Source organism: Melospiza melodia, chromosome 15 (genome assembly GCF_035770615.1).
Source record: "Melospiza melodia melodia isolate bMelMel2 chromosome 15, bMelMel2.pri, whole genome shotgun sequence".
Taxonomy (NCBI): Eukaryota; Metazoa; Chordata; class Aves; order Passeriformes; family Passerellidae; genus Melospiza; species Melospiza melodia.
The window spans coordinates 3,792,915-3,808,303 of record NC_086208.1 but is presented as its reverse complement, the minus strand read 5'-3'; the positions used below and the strand labels follow the sequence as shown (position 1 = coordinate 3,808,303).

The 15,389-nt window shown below is 54.2% G+C and overlaps 1 protein-coding gene and 1 long non-coding RNA gene across 3 annotated transcripts; one reads left to right on the top strand and one right to left on the bottom strand.

The window, feature by feature from the left end:
- Positions 1–95: 95 nt before the first annotated feature.
- Positions 96–14,280, bottom strand: CLK3 (CDC like kinase 3). 2 transcript variants are annotated; one of them, XM_063169420.1, is made up of 12 exons: positions 14,117–14,280; positions 10,671–10,911; positions 8,810–8,903; positions 8,486–8,552; positions 6,942–7,058; positions 6,358–6,524; positions 5,125–5,219; positions 3,225–3,354; positions 2,554–2,636; positions 2,140–2,219; positions 1,965–2,055; positions 96–559 (listed from the first exon to the last, which is right to left on the bottom strand). In XM_063169420.1, the coding sequence occupies exons 1-12, from the start codon at positions 14,263–14,265 to the stop codon at positions 374–376; spliced, it is 1,500 nt and encodes a 499-aa protein (XP_063025490.1). In that variant the 5' UTR covers positions 14,266–14,280; the 3' UTR covers positions 96–373. The 2 variants fall into 2 exon arrangements, with proteins under 2 accessions (XP_063025490.1, XP_063025491.1); XM_063169421.1 differs by lacking the exons at positions 8,486–8,552; positions 8,810–8,903; positions 10,671–10,911; positions 14,117–14,280 and adding an exon at positions 7,911–7,930.
- On the top strand, positions 1,665–3,002 carry LOC134425129 (uncharacterized). The gene is made up of 2 exons (XR_010029609.1): positions 1,665–2,273; positions 2,358–3,002. It is a non-coding gene; the product is annotated as an uncharacterized LOC134425129 (long non-coding RNA).
- Positions 14,281–15,389: the final 1,109 nt, after the last annotated feature.

Genomic DNA, 15,389 nt, shown 5'->3' with positions numbered 1-15,389 from the left:
GCCACTCCTCCTCACTGATTCCAGGTGAATTTTCTCCATCTCCCTCTTCCTTTGCACAAGAGGCAACACAACCCTACACCCACCTACCAGGGAAGTATCAAACAATAAGAAACACTTTATTTTAACTTTACAACATATAAATAGACAAATCTGTGCTTTCCAACAGAGCTTTCCTTCCCCCTCTCCTCCCAGGGTCCTTGTGGCAGTGCCTCAGCCCCTGCGGACTCGGGGAGGGGAGCGGGGCTGAGCTGCAGAGGCCGGTGGGCTCCATCTTGTGGGGTCCATCCCGTGGGATCCATCTTGTAGGATCCATCCTGAGGGATCCATCTTGTAGGATCCACCCCAAGGGATCCACCCCGAAGGATCCCGGCCGTCATCTGCTCAGGTCCCGGCTGGCGCCGCGCCCGCACAGCATCCGCTCCTCTGCCGAGAGCCCGGCAAAGAAAGGGTGCAGGAGGGCCTCGGAGAACGTGATCCTCTTGGAGGGGTCGAATTCCAGCATCCTCCTCATCAGGTCAAAGAGCTGAGCGTGCTCCAGGGAGTCGTGCAGCATGTAGGTCTGAAAGGGACAGGGACACGGGCTCAGCCCCTGCCTGGGCAGGGCAGCCTCCCACCCCAAATACAGCATCCCCCAGGGCAGCCTCCCATCCCAAATACAGCACCCCACCCCAAATACAGCCTCCCATCCCAAATACAGCCTCCCACCCCAAATATAGCATCCCATCCCAAATACAGCCTCCCATCCCAAATACAGCCTCCCACCCCAAATACAGCCTCCCACCCCAAATACAGCATCCCACCCCAAATACAGCATCCCCCTGGACTGCTTCCCATCCCAAATACAGCATCCCATCCCAAATACAGCATCCCCCTGGACTGCTTCCCATCCCAAGTACAGCATCCCATCCCAAATGTAGCATCCCACCCCAAATACAGCATCCCCCAGGGCAGCCTCCCACCTCAAATACAGCATCCCATCCCAAATATAGCATCCCATCCCAAATCCAGCATCCCACCCCAAATACAGCCTCCCACCCCAAATACAGCCTCCCATCCCAAATACAGCATCCCCCAGGGCAGCCTCCCATCCCAAATACAGCCTCCCATCCCAAATACAGCCTCCCACCCCAAATACAGCCTCCCACCCCAAATATAGCATCCCACCCCAAATACAGCCTCCCACCCCAAATACAGCATCCCATCCCAAATACAGCCTCCCATCCCAAATACAGCATCCCCCTGGACTGCTTCCCATCCCAAATACAGCATCCCATCCCAAATACAGCATCCCCCATTGCCCTAATATTCAGGACTCAGGAACTCTAGAGCCAAGGCTGCTTCCTATCCTAAGTACAGCATCCCCCAGCACTTCCCATCCCAAACACAGCATCCCCCACTGCCCTGATACCCACAGGGACTCAGGAACCCTGGACTAGGGCTGCCTCCCATCCCAAATACAGCATCCCATCCCAAATACAGCATCCCCCTGGACTGCTTCCCATCCCAAATACAGCATCCCCCAGGGCAGCCTCCCATCCCAAATACAGCATCCCCCAGGGCAGCCTCCCATCCCAAATACAGCATCCCCCAGGGCAGCCTCCCATCCCAAATACAGCATCCCCCAGGGCAGCCTCCCATCCCAAATACAGCATCCCCCAGGGCAGCCTCCCATCCCAAATACAGCATCCCATCCCAAATACAGCATCCCCAACCCTGGGGCCAAGGCTGCTTCCCATCCCAAACACAGCAAACACTGCCCTGATGCCCGCAGTGACTCAGGAACCCTGGGCCAGGGCAGCCTCCCACCCCAAACACATCATTCCCCTTTCCCTGATCCCCATCCTGCCCTATCCAGAGCAGGCTCCCTGCAGATGAGAGCTGGGGCTCCCTGCCAAGCAGTCCCAAAGGGAATTGCAGCCCTGAGCCCCAGCCCTGCCCCAGGGAGGGAGGGGAACAGCACCCACCCGCAGGGGTTTGCAGTTCTCCTGGACGTATCTGCCGTCGGACGTGTTCTCATCCCACACCAGGCTGCCATTGTGGAAGTATTTCTGCTTCCTGCATGGGAAAGGTGGGGTCAGGCAGGAGCTCTCCCTCCCTGCAGGTGGTGGTGCCTGGCTGGGCTCAGGACCAGGCTCTTACCGAGTTTTGTGGACCATGTGGGATGGGAGCGGCCCCAGGATCTTCTCCATCATGACAAGGTGCTCTCGGTTCTCGTGGGTCTGCAAAGGAGCACAGCAGTGGTGGATCAGAGCTCGGGGAGCTGGTGACAAAAGGTTTGTCACCTCTGCAGGGACAGGGAGAAAGGATTCCACCAGGTCCTATCCAACTTTTCACGTTTTGCTTTTCCCTTTCTTCAGAGAACAGACATAACCAAAACCCAGAAGTGATCCCAACTCTGTCCTTCCAGCAAGGCACTCCTCAAACCAGCCCTTTTCCAGGCCTCATTTTCACACTCAGCCTCTCATTTTCAGTGCTTGATCTGTGTTTCCCTCCCCTTCACCTAATCCCGAGCCCTTCTGGACACAAAGGGTTCTCAGGGAACGAGAATCCTACCTGGAAGAGCGTGAAGCCACGGTAATACTCAAACAGAATGCAGCCAGTGCTCCAGACATCACAGGGCTGTGCCCAGCCCAGCTCTGCAAAGAAAACCAAATTAACTCTGTGCTCCCAGCTGTCATGGACATATTCTATGAAAAATCCTTTTGTTAGGATTTTTCCTCCTGAGAAGCTGAGAGGCCTCAGAAACAAAATGTAAACAATGATTATCTGCTGCTGTGGAATGCAACAGGTGGATCTGTGATTGGTCTCATGAGGTTGTTTATAATTAATGGCCACTCACAGTCTGGCTGTCTCAGACTCTCCAGTCAGTCACAAGATTTTATTATCATTCCATTATTTTTCTATTCCTTTCAAGCCTTCTGATAAAATCCTTTCTTTTAGCATAGTTTTAATATATCATTTTATTTTAATTTATCATAAAATAATAAATCAGCCTTCTGAAACATGGAGTCAAGATTCCCATCTCTTCCCTCATCCTGGGACCCCTGTGAACACCACCACACCCAACAACCCCCACCACATTCCTCCTTGGTGAAACCACAGGGATTCCACACTGAAATTACCCACAAGACCTAGACACTGGAAATTCCACACTAGAAATGATCTGCCCAAGAGCTGGAGCGTTCCTAGGCTGGTTCCCCATGCCCAGAAGGTGCAGCTCTCACCCAGGATCACTTCTGGGGGCCGGTAGTGCCGCGTGGCCACGATGGTGGTGTGGTGCTCGTGGTCGAAGGTGGCGCTGCCGAAGTCGGCCACGCGGATGCTCGTGTTCCGGATGGACTTCTGCTCACAGCTCTGCAGGAAAAGCACAAGGATGGGCTGGGACAGGAGCTCCAGGGGCTGGGCTGTGCCTCCTCGCAGGGATGGAGCTGGGAGAGGAGATCCAGGAGTGTGGGCTGTGCCTCCCCACAGGGATGGAGCTGGGACAGGAGCTCCAGGGGCTGGGCTGTGCCTCCTCACAGGGATGGAGCTGGGAGAGGAGCTCCAGGGGCTGGGCTGTGCCTCCCCTCAGGGATGGAACTGGGAGAGGAGCTCCAGGGGCTGGGCTGTGCCTCCTCGCAGGGAGAGGAGCTCCAGGGGCTGGGCTGTGCCTCCTTGCAGGGATGGAGCTGGGAGAGGAGCTCCAGGGGCTGGGCTGTGCCTCCTTGCAGGGATGGAGCTGGGAGAGGAGCTCCAGGGGCTGGGCTGTGCCTCCCCACAGGGATGGAGCTGGGAGAGGAGCTCCAGGGGCTGGGCTGAGCCTCCTTGCAGGGATGGAGCTGGGAGAGGAGCTCCAGGGGCTGGGCTGTGCCTCCCCACAGGGATGGAGCTGGGACAGGAGCTCCAGGGGCTGGGCTGTGCCTCCTCGCAGGGAGAGGAGCTCCAGGGGCTGGGCTGTGCCTCCCCTCAGGGATGGAACTGGGAGAGGAGCTCCAGGAGTGTGGGCTGTGCCTCCCCACAGGGATGGAGCTGGGACAGGAGCTCCAGGAGTGTGGGCTGTGCCTCCTCGCAGGGAGAGAGCTGGGACAGGAGCTCCAGGAGTGTGGGCTGTGCCTCCTCGCAGGGAGAGAGCTGGGAGAGGAGCTCCAGGGGCTGGGCTGTGCCTCCTCGCAGGGATGGAGCTGGGAGAGGAGCTCCAGGGGCTGGGCTGTGCCTCCTCGCAGGGATGGAGCTGGGAGAGGAGATCCAGGAGTGTGGGCTGTGCCTCCCCACAGGGATGGAGCTGTGGAGCTCTGAGAAGCCCCCAAAATGCTGCTCTGCATCTCCTCACAGGGATAGAGCTCTGAAGAGCACCTGGACTGATCCTCTGCAGCTCCTCACAGAGATGGAGCTGTGGAGCTCTGAGGAACCCCAAAGTGCTGGTCTGTGCCTCCTCACAGGGATGGATCGCCAGGCTCTGAGGAACCCCAGGAGCTCTGGTCTGTGCCTCCTCACAGGGATGCAGCTGTGAGAGGAGCTCTGAGGAGCACCAGGAGTTCTGGTCTACATCTCCTCACAGGGATGGAGCTCTGAGCTCTGAGAAGCCCCAAACTGCTGGTCTGCACTTCCTCCAGAGCTCTTTCCTCACAGGGATGGAGCTCTGAGGAGCCCCAGGAGTGCTGCTCTGCACCTCCTCACAGAGATGGAGCTGTGGAGCTCTGAGGAACCCCAAAGTGCTGCTCTGCACCTCCTCACAGGGATGGAGCTCTGAGGAGCCCCCAGAGTGATCCTCTGCACCTCCTCAGAGGGATGGAACTGTGGAGCTCTGAGGAACCCCAGGAGCTCTGCTCTGCACCTCCTCACAGGGATGGAGCTGTGGAGCTCTGAGGAGCCCCAAAGTGCTGGTCTGTGCCTCCTCACAGGGATGGAGCTGTGGAGCTCCAAGCTCTGAGGATCCCCAGAGCAGCATTATGGAAAATCCCTGCACACTCTGGGCAGCCTTAAGGCTTTTGGAAGGCACAGCAGGAAGAAGAGCTCTGCCTTCCACCTTGGTGCCACTTCCCAGGCTCTGAGGACCGGGACAGAGCAGGGAAGATCCAATTTCTGCAGGGAGGGATAAAGGCAGCCTGTTCCTGTGCAGCCAGTGCTCCCTGGGACAGAACCCACCTTGTTCTCGTTGTACAGAGTGTCAAAATCCGAGTTGACAAACAGGATGTTTTCTGGCTTGAGGTCAGTGTGAGTCAGCTGGTTGTCGTGTAGAACTGCACAGAGGGAGGAGTAAAACATCTCTCTAAGCATCAGCAGGGCACTGCTCTGCCCAGCCCAGTGCCAGTGCCCCCAGCCTGTGGGGGTCACTTGTCACAGACATATTTTATGAAAAATTCTTTTGACAGGATTTTTCTCCTGAGAAGCTGAGAAGCCTCACAGGAAAAGAAAAACAATAATTATCTGCTGCTGTGGAATGCAACAGGTGCACCTTTGATTGGTCTGTGTGAGTTGTTTCTACTTGATGACCAAGCACAGGTCCAGCTGTGTTGGGCCTCTGGTCAGTCACAAGATTTTATTACCATTCCTTTTCATTTCTAGCATTCTGATGAAATCCTTTCTTCTATTCTTTTAGTATAGTTTTAGTATATCATTTTCTTTTAATATATATATATGAAAACATATAGTATATATATATTCAATACATTATATATATATTGAATATAATATAATATAATATAATATAATATAATATAATATAATATAATATAATATAATATAATATAATATAATATAATATAATATAATATAATATAATATAATATAATATAATATAATATAATATAATATAATATATCAATTATATAATATATACTGTAATGTAATATACTATACTATATTATACTATACTATACTATATTATACTATACTATATTATACTATACTATACTATATTATACTATACTATATTATATTATATTATATATTACATTATATTATATTATATTACATTATATTATACTATATTACATTATATTATACTATATTACATTATATTATACTATATTACATTATATTACATTATATTACATTATATTACATTATATTACATTATATTACATTATATTACATTATATTATATTATATTACATTATATTATATTATATTATATTATATTATATTATATTATATTATATTATATTATATTATATTATATTATATTATATTATATTATATTATATTATATTATATTATATTATACCGTAATGTAATGTAATGTAATGTAATGTAATGTAATGTAATGTAATGTATTACATATCATAAAATAATAATTCAGTCTTCTGAAGCATGGACTCAAGATTGCCATCTCTTCCCTCATGCTGGCCCCCCTGTGAGCCCCCCACCACCACTCACATCTCAGGGCATGGCACAGCTGGTAGGCCATGTGCCGGATCTGTGGCAGGGGGTAGGGCTGGAAGTTGTTCTCCTTCAGGAACTCGAAGGTGTTCTTGCCCAGCAGCTCAAAGGCGATGCACATGTGGCCGTGGAAGTTGAACCAGTCCGACATGAGGACGCACAGGCTGTGCAGGGAGAGAGAGAGGCAGGGCTTAGCCACCCTTAAGGGATGATCAGGACAGCTCTTGTGGTCTTCTGGCCACCTCAGGAGTGGCTGGGGAGCAGAGCTGCCTCTGCAGCACAGCAACCCAGGGAGATGCTTCAAGCTCCCCAGCTCCCCAGCAGAGGAATGGGGCCAATTCCCCCTCACCCAACCCTCAGCCTGTGCTGCTCTGTGTGCCAGGTTACCCCAGCTCCTGTGGGACAGGGCAGTGAGGAATGGGGCCACTTTCCCTCACCCCATCCTCAGCCCCGTGCTGCTCCGTGTGCCAGGTTACCCCAGCTCCTGTGGGACAGGGCAGTGAGGAATGGGGCCACTTTCCCTCACCCCATCCTCAGCCCCGTGCTGCTCCGTGTGCCAGGACGTGGCACTGGGAACTCACAACTTGTTCTCCTTGTCCTTCTCTTTGATTTTCTTCAGGACGTTGATTTCCAGCCTGGCAGCCTCTCTGTACTTCCCAACGTTCTTTATGATCTTCAGTGCCACCTGGGACTTGCCTCTGCAAGGGAGGAGACACAGGGATGGAGTCAGAGGCAGAACCGTGTGCTCAGCCCACGGGGAGAGGCACATCCAGGCATCACTTGTCCTAACAAAGCTCTGCCAGCTCTCCTTGCAGCTTGGGCAGTGGCTAATTGGCACTGCCAATTAGTGAAAGGTCACTGCTGGCCATCACCCCCAAGGGACACTCCTGACACAGCTCTGTGTGACCCCAGGGCCACCCTGGGAGGCAGCAGAGCCCTGCAGCAAACTGAGCCCAGGGCTTGGGGCCAGAGCAGGGGCCAGAAGAGCACAGGGGTCAGATGTAACCATGGGGGAGGTGAAAGGGGACAATGGAGAGGTGCCCTGGCAGATCAGGAGGTCACAGGGGCCACCCCTCAGCAGGAACTCCCTGCAGAACAGCCTTCCGTGGTGGGGCTCAGAGGGTCAGAGGGTGTCAGATCAGGGAGGAACTCTTCCCCAGAGGGTGCTGGGCACTGAGTAGGTGCTCCAGGGAATGGGCACAGCCCTGAGGCTCCAGGACAACGCTCTCAGGAGGGTACAGGGTGGGATTGCTGGGGTGTCATGCAGGGCTGGGAGCTGCACTTGGATGACTGGTGTGGGTCCCTGCCAGCTCAGGATATTCCACTATTCTATTCCTCTATTTTATATATATATATAAATAAAATATATCCTATGCTCCTCTATTCTATTCTAAAAATAGAATATTAGAATATTCTTAGACTATTACAATATTCTAATATTCAGTTCTACAAATGGAATGGAATGGAATGGAATGGAATGGAATGGAATGGAATGGAATGCTTCCCTTAACACACCAGCCTGTAAATTCTGGTCAGGGAAAGGAGCCCACCTGGCATGGTCCACACACTCCACCACTTTTCCCTTGGGGTCCCTTCCTGATCAGGATATTCCTCAATTCATTCTATTCTATTCTATTCTATTCTATTCTATTCTATTCTATTCTATTCTATTCTATTCTATTCTATTCTATTCCATTCCATTCCATTCCATTCCATTCCTAGAATATTAGAATATTTGAAAATTCTACTTCATTCTAGAATATTAAAATATTCTGATACTCTATTCTAAGAACAGACAAGGAGAGAGAAGATGAGAAGGAGAAGGAGAAAGGAGGAGAAAGGAGGAGAAAGGAGGAGAAAGGAGGAGAAAGGAGGAGAAAGGAGGAGAAAGGAGGAGAAAGGAGGAGAAAGGAGGAGAAAGGAGGAGAAAGGAGGAGAAAGGAGGAGAAAGGAGAGAATGCTTCCCTTAACACGCCAGCCTGTAAATTCTGGAGCTTTCCCCTTCCCTTGCTCTAAGGAGGGCAGTGACACACGGAAGGTGACAAACTCAGTCCCGTGAGCCCAGGGGGAACTGCCATGTGTGCGGGTGTGGCATGGAGGGCCAGATGCAAGGAAAGGAGCCCACCTGGCATGGTCCACACACTCCACCACCTTCCCAAAAGTGCCTTCACCGAGGCTGCCCACGATTTCATCTAGGAGAGAAAACAGGAGGGGGTGTGAGCCCGGGGGGCCGGGGCAGAGCTGGGCTCCTGCCACTTCACACCAACAAAACCTCAGAGCAACCAAAACAACCGTCTGTCACCGCTACACTCTTTACAGCTCAAGCCTCTGCCTCGGGCCAGTTATGCTCAGTAAACGAACCACTAGAGACCCCTCCAGTAGAGGCCAGAGAGCTCTGGGCTAACCCGGGGTAAAAGTAGAGGTAAAGTTTTACGAAAGGTGGCTGTACATCGCTCTTGAAGCCAATCGCCGATCCTGCACACCAGGTGACCTTCCTTGTCATCTTCCACGCTCCTGCTGCGCTTACTGCTCTGCTGGCTCCTCTGCACTCACCCCCCCAGGGCGGGCAGTCAAAGGTTGCAGGGACGACGGGGCCGCCGGTGGGTGGATTTTCCAGATGCCAGCATTTCATAAGGCACACGGCATGTATATAAACGATAGGGATATTGCAAGGGACACGTCAAGACACAGAACTGACTTCAAAACAGAAAAGTCATCAACAGCTACAGGTACGGCAAGAAAACTCGGCTCTCATTAGCTAGCTCGGCCTCCAGGGCAGGGAAATGCCCTCCTCTTCCAGGGTGGGGAGCTGCAGGAGGAATCCTCTGTTCCCCACGGAGGATGCACGGCAGGAGGAGGCCTTGGCCAGCACAACGTCACCTCTGGGCTGGCAAGCGCTCAGTTTGGACAGGCTGCCCAGCAGAAGCCACAGTAGCAGGTTTTTTCCCTCTTTGTTCCTCAAGCAGTGCAGCTCCAGGTGCCCAGAGCTGTGTCCTGCCCTGCCCCTTCTGAGGAGAAACTTTGTGCCACGCTGAGCTTAAATCCGCGCGGCCGCTCGCAGACCCGCTGGGGCGCACCGGCCTTTTTGGAACTGGGAGAGCTTTAGGAACAGGACAGGGAAATCAATCCCCAGGGAACACTTCAGGCACTCTCTGAGGTGATGCTCACACCCTGCTACTGGCAAGCTTCTACTGGAAAACCAGCCCAAGGTTCCTGCAAGGTCCACAAAGCGAGCTGTCCTAATTCCTCACCTTGTTCTAGTCTGCTTTCAAAATAGTTACAATCCCTGCAGCCAAAGGAATTCAGGGAAACCTCGGCATTTCCATGCCTCAGCTTCTAGCAGGCTTTTCTGTGCCCCTCGCTCCCCCCAGCAGGTCCAAAATAATGAGCTAAGATCAAAACTCCCCAAAAAATCAGAGGAGAAGGTGGGAGGAGAGCTGGGAGAGCTGTGAGGTGTTGGAGGGCTGAGCTCCTGCCGGTCCAGACCTGCACAGCATCACCACCACACACCCCAGCACAGCCCTGCCTCCCTCAACACCCCAATTCCACAGTCAGCTGGAGAGGAACCAAAAGGAGGAGCTCAGAAGTTCCCAGATTAACCAGCTGTGGGATCGGAGCCCATCCCTCAGCCGTGGTCACATTTCAGGTGGGAGGGGAGCGCTCCTCCTCACGGGAGGGAAGAGCTGAAGGAGGGAAGAGCTGAAGGGCTCTGACACCTCCCACCACTTCCAGAGCAGGCCTGGGACCAGCCCCCACCCAGCTGCAGACATTCCCAGTTAATCCCGGGAAGGAATGCTGCATTTCAGAGTGAAGTGTGCAGGAAGCTGAAATCCAAGTGGGAAAGAGGACACACACGTACCCTCAGAAGGTGGGACACTCTCTGAGAACCGACAGGGCGTAAAATCAGCTCTGGAGAGCCAGGCTGACCGATCCCACCTGCAAGGGGATCCAGGAAGGAAGCCAAACCGAGGAATGCTGCCCCAAACCTCCCCAGAAGCAGCAGCAGCCGCGGGCAGAAGCGAATCCCTGGCCACGGGGAGCAGGGCTGGCCCCGGGCCGAGGCACCACGTGAGCGCCACTGGAAGCTCTCCCTGATCCCCTCCCTGGCCCTACGGAACACCGGCTTAGCTCCCTCACGGATTAATTTAAGGCAAAACCCCACAGCCACGAGCACAGCACAGATGGGGGAGTGAGGCGAAGAACTCCACAACAAACACAGCAACAGGATCGAGGTACTCACCGGAGCGCTGGAACGGGGCTGGAAGGAGGCAAGAACAGTTAGAGCCGAGCTCGCAGCGGGTGCTACTCACCGAGGAGGCGCTGCTACAAGACCTGCTCCTGCGGCGGCGGCAGTGCTGCTGCTGCTGCTGCTGCTGCTGCTGCTGCTGCGGGTAGCGCCGGGGCCGCTGCTGGTGCTGCCCCCGGCCCCGGGAGCGCCGCCAGGGCCGCCGGGCTGGGCAGAAATCCTGCCCCAGGGACGGGCTGCGCTCCTCCAGCCGGCACGCATCGCTGTCCCGCCGGCAGCGCCGCTGGTACGGCATCCTCTCATGGCTGTGGCACAGAAACAGCGCCCTTAAAGCCTGGCTGGGAACGCTGGAACAGTCCCGGGCAGCCACAGGGAAAAGCAAGGCACAGCTTCCCCAAGGGTATGCTGGGATTCATATTCTCTGAACCTCAGAGAAAGGAAAAACAATTCGCATCTCATTCGCTGCTCCTGTGTTTGTGCAAAAAGCAGAATACAATATAAAGGTTGTTTACCCGAAGTGATGGTGTTTTATTTCTGTTCCAGATTGCAATGCAACATGTTTTCCATTCCCATCTGTATGGCAGATTACCTTTGTCAAGTCGGCAGTTTGCCTTATCTCTGAGCGACCACATTCACACCTCCCTGGGAGGGGACATTGCTGATAACAGCCATTGAATGTCCCTGCATGGCTGATAAGAACTATAACATCCCATTGGGAGATGTGAGCCCAGAGGGAGGAGCCAAGCATTGCTACCCAGATATAATCCAGAGGTTTTGAGACACCAGCACGGCTTTCTGCACGGGATTCCCCAGAGGAGCAGCAGCTGCCTCTCCTTCCACTGGATCTTCAGAGGAAGAATACATCCTTCTCTACAGGATCCCTGCTCCACCAGAACCACCCCTGACACTGCAGGAGGGCTGAGCCACAATTGCAATGGCACTGCCACCAACAGCCTGACCCACAGGGTGTCAGGTTGTGATCTGACTGTCAGTGTTGTTCTAGTGTACTCCATTGTTTATTTTATCCTTTTATTTTTTTTTTTTCTTTCCCTATTAAATAACTGTTATTTCCAGCTTCCATATCTTTGCCTGAGAGCCCCTTAAATGAAAATATATAGCAATTCGGAGGGGTTTACATTCTCCATTTCAGGGGAGGCTCCTGCCTTCCTTAGCAGTCTCCTGTCTTTCCAAACAAGGACAATTTCCTTGGCCTGTCAGGGCCAAGTGTGTGTCTGTGTGTGTGTATGTGGAGACTGTCAGCTAACAGCCACGAGATGCTGTGCAAGTGAGGAGCACTTCAGTACCCAGCAGATTCAATTTAGATGTAATGAAACACAGTGTAATATATTATAATAATATAGTATAAAGTAATAATAATAAATAAAAATGTAATAAAGTAAAATAATATAGTGTAATAAGGTAATTAATTAGCCTTCTGATAGAATAAAATCCTCCTCATCATTTCTCCCTGCCACGGGGATAATCCTATTCCCACAGCCCCACTGAGGCTGAGTCATTGAATGTCAGTGTCAGGACTCTGGAACCCCAAGGGACACCCCAACAATGCCACCCCATCTCCTGGGCAGCCTGTTCAGTCCATTCTCTGGAGAAAATCAGCTTTTCCTAATGTCCACCCCTGACACAGCTCCCTGCTGTCCCCTGGGTCCTGTCACCATGCAGAAATCCTCCTGCTCCCACTCCCTGTGCCAGGAGCTTCAAATCCTTCTGCACCTCACCCTCTGACCACTGGGGAGGAGTTCTGGAGAGAAAACACTGAGGCAGGGCCACATTTTAAGGAGCTGGGGGAAAACCACACTCTGAGAGAGAGAGAGAGCTCCAGCTGGGCTGCCTTGCTGTGCACCCCATCCCAAGGCCGGGCTGGACAGGGCTTGGAGCACCCTGGGACAGTGGAAGGTGTCCCTGCCCGTGGCACTGGATGGGCTTTAAGGTCCCTTCCAACACTCCACATCACCTGAGCCACTGTGCCACCACACTCAGGTGTTTGTCACTGCTCCTCCTCCCTCGGGGACGTGTCTCATTAGCTCTTAGCCCAGCGTGGAGCAGCAGCAGCAGGGCTCTGCTCTGGTTGTCACCCCGGGGGGACAGCAGGTCCCAGGGCTCCCAGCCCTCGGCGTGCACGCACAGAGACAGCAGCTCCACGGATCATCAGCAGGAGCCACAAGGAAAATCTGTCCCCAAGCTCCTGCTCCTGAGCAACAACCTCCCAGGACACAGTGGGCAAACTCTGCACCAGGAGAGCTCAGACCCGGCTCAGCTGTGCAGGCACTGACCCACAGGAGGTTTTGGGATCACTAGGTACACCTCCCTGCTTCCATCCCCAAAACACGAGTGCCTTCCCCAGCAGATCTCACTGGAGGCTTGCTTCACACCCCCTTGAGAAGGGAGCTGTGTTCTAGGTGGAAGATGTTGCAATTTGGAATGAAAGCAGAGCTTTGGCTCCCTGGTGATAACCCCGGGGATAACCCCAGGTCGGTGCTGTCACCCAGCAACAGCTTCAGCCAAGACCTTCAGCCTGGAAATGGGAATTTCTGCTGTTTGCAGCTCCCTGCCCTGCCAACAACCAGCTCTGCTGCTGCTGGCAGCTTCGTGGGGCACTGCGAGGGCATCCCAGAGTGGGGCAAATTCCAGACTGTGCTGGGGCAGCCATGGCTCTTGGTTATTGCTGAAATACCCAAACACAACCCACAGCTCTGTCCAGCACCAGCCCAGACACTCCTCGTGTGCTTTGGGGGCACACAGGAAGCAGAAATAATAATAATAAACCTGAAGGACTCAGGTCTCCTCAAAGAGGCTGACACTGAAGGGACAGACCTGTTTTCACCCAACAAATGCCAGCTTTCATCCAAATCTGCTCCAAATTACCCATCAGATGGAAACAAAAAAGGGGAAAAGCGCGCCAGCTCTATTTCACAACCCACCTCCTCCAAGTAAACAAAAGCCTGGCTGGGGAGAGAAATTAATCTGGAGAGCATTTCAGGAATTCAAAGATGAGCTCAGCTCCTGCCTGGCTGCACCTGCCCAGTCCAACCAGTGCAGCCACAGCAGCCCCAGCGGCTCCGGCCGCTGTTCCAGAACCCTCCCCTCACCCGTCCCGCTCCCAGCCCCGAACCGTCCCTGTGGAAAGGCCGGACAAAGAGAGGACCAAAGGTAAAATCCCGAAGCAAAGCAGGAGGGATGGGTTATAGCAGCCGGATCCTCCAGCTGGGATCCTTTCTGAGGCGAGGGAGGAGCGCGGCCGCTTTAAATCTGCGTTTAATCCTGTCAGAGAGAAGCGGGCTGTCAGGAAAGCCTTTAATGCCTGCGCAGCATGGAAACGTGATTCCAGGGCAGGCGGCTGCCCCTCAACACCACAGCCACGGCTCCGGGAGAACTTCGGGAAGGGTGAAGAGCAGGAAAACCACAGACAGACAGACAAGTAAACCCTTTCCTTCCACCCTAGGAGCTTAGGGGTTTCAATCAGCAGCCGGGTTTTTCGGGCAGCGCTCTCACCTCCTGGAGCGCGATCTGCGGGCGAGCTCCCTGCGGGGCGGGTAGCGCAGCCTGCCCTCACACTCCCGGCTCCGCGACCGCCGCCGCTTCCAGCGGTGCCCCGGCTCGCCGTCCTGCTCCGGGGACCGCAGCCTCCTGCAGTGATGCATCTGCGGGACGGGACACGGCGGGCTCAGGCCGCTGGCCCCGGAGCCTCGGCCCGGCCCGGCGGATGTGGGGCCGTTGTTACCCGCTCCGCGCCCGCCGCCCTCGCGTCCCCTCCCTCCGTGTGTGTGTCCCGGTGTGTCCCGGTGTGTGTCCCCGGCCTCACCGCCGCCGCTGCGGCCGCGCTCGGCGAGTGCGGCCCGGCCCGGCCCGGCCCCTGCGGCCCCGCAGCGCCGCCGCTTCCGCTTCCCGGGCGGGTTAAACCCGCCCCGCCGGGGCCGGCCCGCCTCGGAGCCGCGGCGGGGGCGGCGCCGCGCTGAGGGGAGCGGCGCGGGGCGAACCGGGGTGGGAGACGGGGTGGCGGTGTGGGTCCGCCTCAGCCTGTGCTTCGTCACCGCCACCATCGTCACCCTCAGCATGGCTTCCTCCCTGTGGTGGGACTGCTCACCATGGTCATCCTCACCAGGGCCATCCTCACCGTGGTCATCTTCACCATGGCCATCTATCGCCACAACCATCCTCACCTTCAGCATGGCTTCCTCCCTGTGGTGGGACTGCTCACCATGGTCATCCTCACCAGGGCCATCCTCACCCTCAGCACTGCTTCCTCACCGTGGTCATCCTTACCATGGTCATCTTCCCCATGGCCATCCTCACCTCAGCACTGCCTCCTCACCATGGTCATCTTCCCTGCAGCACGGCTTCCTCCCCACGGTGGGACTCCTCACCATGGCCATGCATCACCACGACCATCCTCACCCTCAGCACGACTTCCTCCCCCATGCTCTGACCCACTGTAGTGGTCAGGGCCATCCTCGCCGTGGTCTTCCTCCCCATGGCCTTCCTCACCAGGGTCTTCCTCCTCACAGTCTGCCTCACCATGACCTTCCTCACCACAGTCTCCCTTCACCATGGCCAGCCTCTCCCTCAGCATGGTCTTCTTCCCTTCTTCATCTGCCTCACTGTGGTCTTCCTCACCGTGATGACCCCCACAGTGACAACCTTCCCCACAACCTTCCTCCCTGTGGTGACCCTCCCATGGTCTTCGCTGTGGTGACCCATGGGCAGGAGAGAGAGCTCCACACACACATGATCATTCCCAACCCATTTATTTATTTATTTATTTGTT